Source organism: Haliotis asinina, chromosome 3, assembly GCF_037392515.1.
Source record: "Haliotis asinina isolate JCU_RB_2024 chromosome 3, JCU_Hal_asi_v2, whole genome shotgun sequence".
Lineage (NCBI taxonomy): Eukaryota > Metazoa > Mollusca > Gastropoda > Lepetellida > Haliotidae > Haliotis > Haliotis asinina.
In genome coordinates this window covers 84,837,698-84,849,872 of record NC_090282.1, presented here as the reverse complement: position 1 = coordinate 84,849,872, position 12,175 = coordinate 84,837,698, and the positions used below count along the sequence as shown (strand labels likewise).

Here is a 12,175-nt window from a genome sequence, read left to right as displayed (position 1 = left end):
GTATTCAATGTCATTCAGATGTGTTTAATACGAAACCTTTGAACGGCATTTGATGTTGGGGATGTTCCTTAATGCCCATGTTTTACACCGCCTGGAACGTGGCTCACACAATGTGTAGATGTTGTAAAGAGGTCTGTGCTCGCTCCGTCGTCTGTCCTCAATGGAGAAATGCGCTCAAGCATGGAACAGGCAACCGTATCGCATTTCGGTGGAAAAAGATGAAAAACAAGTTCACAACATTCATAGTGTTTACTTCAAATTGTAGTCCCACCTCTTGTGTATACCGAGGCAAGAGTTCGGACCATTAGAACTCAGACATAATTTACAAACCCCTCCCAGCAATCTTCCCTCCCCCTCCCAGAAGAGCAGTAGAGGTTCCCCACTGTTAATGCCCGACTGTTACATATTATGGGACTTGCCAACAAACGAGTTTTGCACAGTTTGTCTACCTTATCACAATGTGTACCAATAATCCATGACCAATTCTTACGTGAACTTGTAGACAACAAAATAACAAATAAATAAGCTCCTTGTACATCAACCATTCATAACATTATGTATTGCTTGTAGGGGCTGGTTAATCGGTCAATAACGTCTATTGCTTTGTTGTATCACAGACGGACGTGTCTGGTGCCGTCAGTCAACGCAAAACCTTATCCATACGATATACATGTTTATCAAACAGTGACAACAGACCATTGTAAGAGATTTAAAAGAGATCATATACACGATGCACAAATCCAAATATATAAAATCAATTTTCAAATTCAAACGTTTACATATGTTTACGTTTACTGATATCCATTCAAACAAATATATCCCTACACTTTCCCTTCATTGTACACAGTGTACGTCAATTTCTGTAAACTTAATCTGAGCCCTGCTCGAAACAGAGATCCGTCTATCAATAGTGGTGTGGTTAAAAAAGCTACATTTGCAGTAGCAATTATTTTCTTACAAGATAGGTAAGTAGGTCAAAAGAATATTACTTCTTAAGGGGGCCTATTCATATTAAGAACCATAACAAAACGTGCATACGGGTCTATAACGTCACGTAAAAACTGGCCACAATATCCCAACCCCCCTCCCTCAACCAATGATTGTGTTAACTGAGGTATGATGTGGGGTTCTTGATGTGGGGTACTTGATGTCGATCCTTTAAGGATTCGAGTATGAGGTCACAACGCATCTTACCTATTCATACATAATATATTATATACATACACCACTGGCGTAACGGATACAATGATGTATGAACAACCACCAAGTGAGCTCAGATATGACAAGCCTGCTTCCAAATGGGAGGTGCGCCATCAGATTCAAATACACCATTCTGGACCAACTACTAGGATACTACTCGGAACTGGTTTAACTGGCGAATCAGAGACTACAAAACCCCTGTGGGGTGCCTTTAAGAAGTGTCCATGTGTCCACATTATTTCCCTGATAGTATGGCTGGGTTTGAAAGCTTTGTTTCAGGGACACTCAGAAGGAATGAGGCACATTTAAGATCAAAACGTATTTGTATTTTCCTCCACACGCGTGTTGACAAGGCCTCATCCACGGTGAATTCAAAGTACAATGCCCCTCCCCCCATATCTGATATGACGATTACGTCAGCGATACGGAAATAACTATTGTCATCTTCATCCTCGCACAATCCCCATATCAAGGAAGAGATTTTGCTTTGAAGACTGCCGTCAGCGAAAATGGCAAGTCTTTGAACAGAGATGGTCAAAATATTTATGAATAATTCCAACTGCAAAAATACCGATCACGGCACCACATAATCACATTCAGATTGATTTTGTGTCTTGCCAAAAATAGACGCATCGGGAGTGCATTGCGTGTTGACTGAGTGCCTGGATGCTCTGTCAAGAGAGAAGTGGAGGGGGTCGAATCCGGGGGGAGGGGGGGGGAGCATACCAGGGAGATTTAATTCAATATTCCATTTTGGTTTAGACAATTTTCCACGTGGTATGTCAAAACTATCACGAACCTCGCTGAACGATTGGAAACCCGCCATACTTTTGAAAATGGTATCAAGCGAAGCTTGTTCAGAGTTCACAGATATTAGTTTTGGTTGTGGACGTTTCAGTTGGATTACATCACAATAGAACACGGGGCTTGATGAAGGTGAACAAGATATATACCCTTGAGATAAGACTACTGTAACAAGACTAAATATAACAGGGTAGATTTGGCCGTAAACCTTGCCAAGTAATGCCGGGAAACATAGGTTACTTCCCATAGTGGCGACCAGTTACTGGACACATCTGAGCTCAGAAGGTTACAATGAGAACACGAGACTGAAGTGTATACTGCTATCAACTCCCTCCACGACGTATCCTTGTCCACTATGTGATGGTCAAACCGGATCATGACACACACACCGCACCACTGGAATCAACAAAGGTGCAATGTGACCTTCAAGGGCCAGGCGTTGGTAGGAGTAGAGGCGTCAGCCCCGGGAGCCACCCTGCCGCAGGCAGCAACACAATACCCCAGAAATGTAATGGTTTAGTCTTGAAAGTCGTCTACACTCGCTCATTCGCTCATACTGGAACATGCTCATGACAAAATAACATACACAGGAATACGGTCACTGTCACAAGCAATGAATAGTCACAAGGGGTCCTAGTCCTTGAAACACCACTATTACCGTACTGGTCGTCGTATTTGTCTAAAGAGGTCCTGTTGGCCGAGAACCTGACCGCTGATGGGTCTAGTTTGACCACGTCCTGCAGGGCGCTCACAGCCGCCATAGTGAAGTTCTTGTCCCCTGTAGTCATCAGGTCAAACACACAAGAGTCGAAGTAAAAATCCACAACATTGGAATCTCGACATATACCTTCAGCCTGTTCTCTCGACATGAAGGATTTTTCACTTTCAGACAGAGAGTCAATTCTATCCTTCCGTAGAGCCAGGAATTCCTGGTAGTTGATTCTCTCCCTTTCGGGACACCCGCTAACACATAGTTGCAGATTATCAAACGAAACACTATTATTTGCAATTTCCTCGGGCATTCGAATGGCGAATGTGAAATAGCGTCCAATCTGTCGCAGTACTAGGGTAGTTTCGATGTAATGAATGTGTATCTCCACGTGCTTGAACGGGTCAACCTCCACCAGCTCCACGCTCTTGTGCTGGCCGTAGTGGGTCTTCCCGTCGTAGAACGACCCTGGGAGGGAGTCCGTCTGAGCTTGGTACATAAGGAAGTTGTCTGATGTACATTCGGGCTTCTTTTTGATTATCACAGTTAGCTGAAAAAGACAGAGAAACAAGTTCAGTTTAAGCACGACACCTCTATTCAAGTCATAAATATGTGCAAGACCTCCGAAAACAATACATGACACGTCCTTTGTCGGGTGACATCAGCATGAATCTGTTAGATGTGTCCATGAAATGGACATTTAAGTATACCGAAGTTAGCATACAGGCATTGAGAATTAGTGGCCCGACCACGTGATCCATGCTTAAACTGTTTACCTGAACCCTACACACCAATATATCAGGGGCAACATCGTAAGCACAGGCCAGTGCGTGCGTGCGTGCGCGCGAGAGAGAGACCTATAGTGTTTGCCCACAGGAACTATCCGGATAGCCCACTCAGTGTCATTTCACCCCTTGTAACGAGCAGCTGACAGAAAAACAAGTAGCAACTTTAACGACTTGCGGCTAGGTTCGAACCATTGGCTGCATGATTTTACAAGTAAACGTTCTATCCAGTTGACAAAAAACGTGGCGTTAATACCCACAGTGAACATGTAGTTTTGTTTTACGTTGCACAAGTAATCACAGTTAACATGACATGGTTTCATGGAAGTCAATATTGGCAGACCAGTTAGTCAGGCCTCACACTGACGGACTTTGAAGAGTAGACTCGGCGTGGTGAACACATAGCACGGGATTATGGCCATACTATGAACAAATGGGGTCACTCGAGTATTGGTCCCATATTCCATTCAATGTAAACATTGCATCGATTTCCTATACTGGGAACTTTATATTGGCAGGATTCACTCAAAGAAATTACGTCTTGCTGAGTCTGTCTCTATTTAATCTCAATTTGTTTACATTTACGCATGTTGTTCTCACGAAACATCGCGACGCAGCACAATCGACCAACTTGACATACTTCACGTTAGTGTACATACAAAGCAAGCCCTCGACGTCTTCATAAACGTCTTGCAAATGTAAGTTCCTCTGAAAATAGTCCATGACATTTCGTAAGGAGAGCAGAAGACAGGGGCGCGTAGGAAAAGGAGCCGATGTTACTTTAACTGTAAACACCGTGTACGTCACTGCGACTGGCCGACGGTGTCAAGCCATAACTACAAATTCCAACGTTCATTGAAACGTAGCAGAAAGCGTGATGGTGATGAATAGTGCCCTCACTGAGTTGCTCACTGGAGATGTGTGCCTGCTCTCGGTCCACGGCTAAAGCCGATGTAATTACCTACATAGCGCTGGGGCCGATCTCACAGCACCGGTTTTCGTGTACATGCCAGGTTGGTGTTAAACTCTTGTACCCGCTCACACGTCCAAATCTCTTGTTTGGTTTTACGCCATCTTGGAATTCGCCGAGTGAAGGGTTGTCTTATTTAGGCGGAACCATGTATTTCTTTCATTGAAGTAGACACTTTTGAACACAACATAAATATTCGTTCGCTTAAAGTGTACGTTATTACACAATCCTCTTTGTACCATACCCCAATTTGCAATTCTGTACAATATCTCACACCGAAAGAACGTTAATCTGAAAAACTGTCGAAACAGTCTACATTTCCGAAACCCAATTAATAGGATAAACCCCAAAGCCTTCGAAACGTGGTAAGACATCAAACAGCAATTTCGCTATAGCTGTTAACATGAATAACACCACAAAAATAAGAGCGGTCCGCGACTTGAGAGTAGAGCGTGGACGATTCCTTGCAGTGCGTTACGCAGTGACGGTCTGACAGGTGTCATCTGGGATACCTACATAAATCCTCAACATGGCTTCTCGCACCTTTAATTCGGAATGCAAATATCCCAGCATTCCACACGTCTTTGTCCAAGTCGTCACAGCCGCTCGTATTTCTCCTATATTTAGTATGTGTTGGGTGTTTTAATGCAGATGGTGGAACCGTGTTTCAAAACAGATTAGGGGAAGGGTAGAACAAAGGGATAGATGTGAAGTAAACAGATAAGTGGCTAGAAGGATGGGTAGATAGGTGCACAGGTGTTAAGTATATGATTAGAAGACGGATGGATTGGTAAAAAGACGAATGTCTAGTAACCTGGTAGGATGGTTAGAAAAACAGCAAGACAGGTGCACATATGTCCGTGTACAGTAGATGGTTCGGTCAAAATATGCTTGATCTGTGGGTAGGTAGATCCCGGTGGCCCTGCCTTCCTCGACCATTGCACCACAAACCATTCCCTGACATGTTGCGACGGCAGTACACATCGGATGAATCCGATGACAATTCCTTAGCAGTATTCTATAGACGCCAATATATAGGTCACGTGGTCAGTAACAAAGGCAACCTCCTAAACTGAGAGACTCGCTGAAACGCTTTCCTAACCAGACTCACAATATTCTGTGACAAATGAGGACAGTATAACGAGTCCCCGGCTACTATATGTTGGTGGGGAACACAGTTAAAGCATCCATGACACTTGTATAGGCTGCTACAATAGTGTTGCGGATCATACATCGACTTATACTCATGTACTAATGGGAAGACCTACACACAAGCAAACGAACAGGTAGATCTAGTCAGTGGGAGTCCTCCGCCCTCCGGATAACCATACAACATCAGCAGGGGTAACTCCAGTGGGGATCGTGTCCTTAGCTACTCACACTCAAACACACCTGTCAGGCCATTATGTGACTGCCATCAATTATTCTTCAACGTACATGCATACGCTAGAAGTACGTGTACTTCAACGCTGGTACGTACGTGTGTGTGTGTGTGTGTGTGTGTGTGTGAGGGGGGGTGAGAGGGGCGTGCGTATGCGCCCGCGCGTATGTGTGTCTATCTTGTTTTGATTTGTATAGTATCATGTGTGACTTGTTTCAGGTAAAATACCTGCGAGTTTGTGGGTGTATATCTTGTCTGTCTGTCTGTGTGCGTGCGTGCGCGCGAGGAGGGTTTTTGTTTTGTTCTTCTTGTCAGGGTTGGGGTGAGTAGGGAGCGTTGAGGTGTGTGCTGTTTGAGGGTTGGGTGGGGTGATATTGTCGAAACTGAATGATGTGGGTATAGCAACTTCATTATCAACAATGGTTATACCACAATCACTGATAAAAACATCTACCTAGACTCAAAAACTAGCCAATATATATATCACTCGTGCATGGATCTACAAGACTGATGGTCGCTTAAAAATTGGTTACATTTCCAATAAAAGTTAATCTCACGGAAATAGTAGCGTCACCACAGAGGCTAGCCTATCTGTCATTGTCAAGCACTGTGTGGAAAGAGTTTTAAAACATTAGGGTTGGCATGTGCAGGACAGACATGAATCACCAACCTTGTAGTCATGTGATTTTCCGAACACTCGACCTGGCAAAAGTTCACCTCTTCAAAAACAGTAATTCTGAAACTACCGACCCCATTTACTATACCATCACCAATAGTTCTCATCATACAGTATTCAATAACAGTTCATATTCCTTAATCATACCACAATAATCGTTATGCTGAACGTTACTTATGTAAAATGTAATTCCGGTGTACTGTCATTATTCCATTTCAGTAAAATAAAAATAATCGTGGGTTATTTATTGCCCAAAGTATGCAAAAACATAAAATTCCTATTCAATATCTAATCAAGCCTTGGGCAGTCCTGTAATTATATGGATCTCCAAGTCAAACAATCTTTAGCCAGTTTCGTCCCCTTCTATTAGGACGTTATTAGGCTGAATTGACTTGTCGGGGACTAGGCGAGTAGGGCCTAATTAAGCCTAATAGCAACTCCTATTTTCACTCGGAATTACATAGGTGCAAACTGGAATGACAATGCATTATAGACAGCGATGTGGTACTTTATACACTTGCTGATTACGGCTTTTCGTGCGGACAAAAGAAACAGAAATAAGGCAATTAGTAGATAGTCATCGCATGTAATTAGAGCCTTAATCGTGTAAACATGTATTTGTTTGAGATAACTAATGCCTCATAATAACCCGAGGTAACTCCATTGCGTTTGAAATATTTAGGAAACATGCACTTGAATTTTATCTCCAAAATGTATTGTACTCACATGAGTGGCAGTAAGATGTACATTGACTTTTACAAATATAAGAAATCATTTCCTAATTTAATTATGAACAATACTATAATAAATATGAAACTGAAAATGCGAGTATTATAAATTATCAACGACATTAAAACGAATAAAATTCATGGGAATTTACGTAGCGATAAAATTGACTTAAATATGGCGCGAGGGGGTCAGGCAAACTTAGGTTAGGGGGCCAATAGCCTTCTCTTTCTCGTGTTTGTTTTGAGCTCGCTTGGAGACAAGTACAGAGGGCCGGAGAGAAGGTACACCACCATCTCCCAAAAACCTATTTACTCTAGCAAGCTAACGTGTTCCCCTGGTGCCCCTGGCCCCTCTTTTCGCTCCCGTCTACTAAGAATGAAGCAGCGAGTGTTATTGACCCGAATGCTCCAGCCAACATGGCGGACATATTGATTGCGAGACCACAACTCCTCGCGACGCTCTCGCTACTTTGTTGCATGTTCACGTGTTTCTTAGCGCATCCCTCTGTCACCGCCGATACCTAACATGTCCTAAAGTAATGTTCTGTCATTATATATCTTCATCAAGTCACAGCTAAGCGGCTTTAGAAGGAGCATGTGTGGTATTTTACCGTGAACAAAAGAGAATGTATTGTTTACAGAGGGGTCTGGGAGGTGCTGCTTGCCACAACCAACACAGGCCTTCTGGGTCAAGCTAAACTGGTGAAGGGGGCAAAATGAGGGAAAGATTGGGGGAATATATTTCAGTGTCAGGGTTTGAGTGTGTGTGTAAACATAATACATTAGTTTCAATACCAACCTTGCTTGTGGCGGTAGCTCCATTGTGTCCCGTCACGGGATCGTTTGTAACTTGGACTGTTAAGTACTTGTTATTGACAAGGGGCCATGCTCCCTTCACTTTGCAAGTTTGGTACTCGTCATAGAACGTCCTGATGTGAGGATCCCCGAATAGGCCACACTGTCTATACACCTTCTTTCCTTGGTAGGTACACACCTCCGGTATAGTTGGCCGGACAGGAGTATGTTTATCGGGGTCCACTGTCGGCCCAAACTCCGTACAATTATACGATTCCATTTGTTTGTTCACTCCATTTCGGACACTATAAAATCGAATATCGCCCTGACACCCTCGTGCCGTTGACTTGATACAATTCATGTATGTCCTGAGGGCACTGCACCGGTCATCGTTCTTCAACGGTTCTGGTGGACCGAGGATATCTGTGGCTCTTTGGTAGCTCATCCAACATCTGTCCACATTGCACCCTGAGCTGCTTGGAAACCCTTCTACAACACAAAACCACACCACAATTAAACAATGTCATATTATAAGTTTATATCGGAGCGTCCGACGGCCGCGATGTCGTGCAAGGGGTAACCTACTTCTTTAACGATCACTGATGGAGCCTACCTGCTCGAATCGCGAGGTAAGGCAACAACATGGAGACAGTTTCGGCACAATTTCGAAGAGGGGTGGGGTGAAATTTGACTCACCTGTTCTCGACAGCATGGCCAGACTTAAGAAAAAGACGAGGGTGGTTAGCGGGTGTCGAGGCGGGCTATGACAGCACCGCGATGCCATGCCCGTCCATACAGGCCGCCTAAGTAGGATCCCGGCCGCTGCCCGTGCTGTGTGTCCTCGCGCTGGGAACCGCTCTGACGCTCTGTTAACAGGAAAACACACCGTTCCATCAGCCATTAATCATTGTGACACTTCTAGCAGAGTACAAGCGGCTCACACTAACAAATCCTTACATCTCTGCCAAGTAAATTCGCTTCAATCTAACAAAGTTGTTGGTACTATCCTCTAGCCACAACGGTACACCCTGTAATGACCGGGCCTACTTGTGCATGAAAGAATAAGCCGACAGCCTAGAACGAGAATGTGGGTCAAGAGGCGGAGCCTAGATATGTCAACCGTCGGGCGAGGTGTTAGCTCCGCCTACTAAGGGCCCGCCCACTGGACGATATATCCTGTATCACCAACCAAGCTGTCAAAACGGGCTACAAACAAACACAGCAAGCTGATCGCTGATTGGTTGGATCGTGAATGTTTCACACTCTCCAACACGTCGAACGAGCCCTCTTGACACTTGTGCTAAAAATAAACGCTAGGGGTTTGTAATGAAATGATATGATTACTATCGCTCTTCTTATGGCAGCGGCTGTAATTGTTGCAAACTATCCTAATCTCAAGGCGTGCATCACTCGCAGAGCCAACCTACAAGCCTTTCTACACCGCTGCCACCACTGCTAGAAGCTTGTCCACATGTATCCCCAAGCACCTCGTACCACAACGGAAGGGGGATAACTGTAGTTAAGCAAAACCGCAAGGGTCAACCGTTTTCGTTTGATCTCTAACTGACGAGACATAATTGCATACCGGTAATATATTGACGTAACGATTTCTCCTCTCAGACAATGCACTTCACATTGGTACCTTCCCTACTGTTGTTAACTTTCAAGTCGCGTCTGAAGATAAGCCTTTTTGTATCAATAATTTATAACACGAGCCATACAAATCTCTGCTTAGGTGTGAAATGTTGTCACCTATTTAGAGAAAGTATGTCAGCTACTGCGCAGGGGGTAACAAAACCACATTACACCTAATTCAATCCCCCTTCCCTTGCCCCAACCCCCCATTCCCGGACCTAATAGGTAATAGGGTGATATTCTTTCTTATATTCTCCAGTGGACGTGTGTGCAGCACACCAAACATCCATGGGTGTGTTTCACGTTGTTTTAGGTCGTCCTGGGCCCAGGATACATATACCTTCAGAATATGATAATCGGTTTATCTCCTCCCGGTCTGTCCCGGAGAGCGTATTACTGTCGGGGTATGGCAGTTTTTGAGTCATCTTACACAGATGTAAACACTGATATTAATCCGCCACATGAAGAAGTGCCCTACTCGGAAGCACATATAGTGACAAAGAAATACTCCTCGGCACAGAATGTTCCAAGAGGGAGGAGGCCGGCGTTCCTCCGCCTGCTATTACATACGTCTATGTTTGCTTAACAGACAGAACGCTGAAACCAAGTGACCATGTATCCTTTTGCTGGGGATGATACTATAACGCAATAACTAGTTGTCGTAAAAAAAAACTTACGACGCAGCTTGGCAATTTTTCTTATTTTAAGCTCAAAATCCGGTTTCCAACAATGGAATTATTAAATACAAAAACAAACTGGTCAGAATGTCCTCTGCAAACAGTTTCTCAGTGTAAGCCTTAAAGAATCTATGTCTGACAGTGAGGTACAGGAAAAGGACAGATTTTCAGATGAGAGCAGATGTTTAACACGAAATAACATATTATAAGACAATATTGCCTGAACAGATGTAATTACACGTTTTGAACACAACCGTGTACACAAGAGTTCATGGATCACTGAGAAAAGATATAAGGGTTGTGACATCTGACTTTTCCAGTGAAGCAGCAAATCATCAGACAGAGATATCTATCTTAGATCAACAGCATATTTACAGGGAAACATATGGTCAGCGTAATTACCGTTATCTTGCGCCTATCACTGGAAGCCAACATTAATTCCTTCTCATATGCCGGATGATATAAAACCACCGAGGATCAAAGGCTGGTCTGAGCCCTCCGAATGTCTTTTCCTTTGTCCAATTAGTCGGGAACAATTCCAATCTACTACCCCTGTCACGCATAGCAATAAAATAGCTTCATCTGTGATAGTTTTTATAATGACACGGTCAAATGGCACTCCAGTTATAATATTTCCCGAGTACGATGTGGTCATAAAAACGGCCACGGAAGCCGAGCTGTGTTGTTGCATATGAAACCAAAGCTGATTTCTCGACGACATATCGCCAGTTTGATCTGTTTTTATTGATGGTGTTGTGTAGCAGCTTATTGTGTTGAGCGAACCAGTTAAGATAATTGCGGTGCGAAGGGTCTGCTGTTTGCCGGTGTTTACGACACAATGAATTTACAGTCCTTTGATAAAGACTGCAGATTTCTAGTCATAAATTTTATGTTGTATTAGCGAAGCCTTCGTTAAAGAATTAGCAAGAAGGTCTGAAACGTTTAGTCCTAATTAGATACAGAAACTGCGCATCTGGCAATCCGGCGGAGGGAGCAATAGCTAATGAAGCGTAAGGCAAAAGGATACGATTTATTAAACTCTCTCCAAACCTCTGGTGGCGTTTGAATTCCGACACGAAGTCTTCGTTTCCAGAAGAAGAATATCCCCAGAGCTCTTGCCTGTAAAGGAGCGTATCCATCCAACACCCATCCAACCCCCATCCATTACGCCGAAAACCCGGGTTCGATTCCCCACATGGGTACAATGCGTGAAACATTTCTGATGTTCCCCGCCGTGATATTGCTGGAATGGTGCTCACTCACTCACTCACTCACTCACTCACTCACTCACTCACTCACTCACTCACTACCATCCCCGACCTGCTTCATAAAGTATCCAACCACTCTGCCAACTGTTAGTTGGCATTAGGTTCGAATCCAAACTTCGTCTTGTATATCGTACATGGTTTATCTGCATCATACCAGATACCAGGATTCATCACCGTATGGACACCTTCGAGTTTCCCCTCATACTAACACTGGCACTCGGTGACAAAACAGAGGTTAGACCCAACCAGTCAGTTGACGTATGACATAAAGTGTACGAATACGTTTATAACACACGCACATGCATGGATGTTCTCTCCATGAAGGAATCAATGCGCCTCCGGTGTGTTCAACACAGCCACGACAATGTCAGCGTTTTCAAAATACTTATAGAAATTAATATAGGAACACATGGACGTACAAGTGTCCATATATTTATTCCGGATGTTCACCATAAGTGCAGTACACACTTTATGAAGAAACCCGGAAAAGAACAAAGGAACACTTGTACTTTCTCGTGTTCCCTTCTTTTTTTTCCATGAGTATATA

The 12,175-nt window shown here is 43.8% G+C and overlaps 1 protein-coding gene across 4 annotated transcripts in view; it reads right to left on the bottom strand.

Annotated features, from left to right (window-relative positions):
* Positions 1–234: 234 nt before the first annotated feature.
* The window catches only part of LOC137278641 (repulsive guidance molecule A-like), a 34,613-nt gene continuing 22,672 nt past the window's right edge, over positions 235–12,175 (bottom strand). For 3 of the 4 annotated variants that reach the window (XM_067811131.1, XM_067811130.1, XM_067811128.1), the window contains exons 2-4: positions 8,745–8,914; positions 8,053–8,537; positions 235–3,263 (exon numbers count right to left, since the gene is read on the bottom strand). In XM_067811131.1, the coding sequence (XP_067667232.1) occupies positions 2,556–3,263; positions 8,053–8,537; positions 8,745–8,914 (1,363 nt within the window). In that variant the 3' untranslated portion in view covers positions 235–2,555. Of the gene's footprint in view, positions 3,264–8,052; positions 8,538–8,744; positions 9,197–12,175 lie in introns of those variants that run through there. The other variant, XM_067811127.1, reaches the window with a different exon arrangement.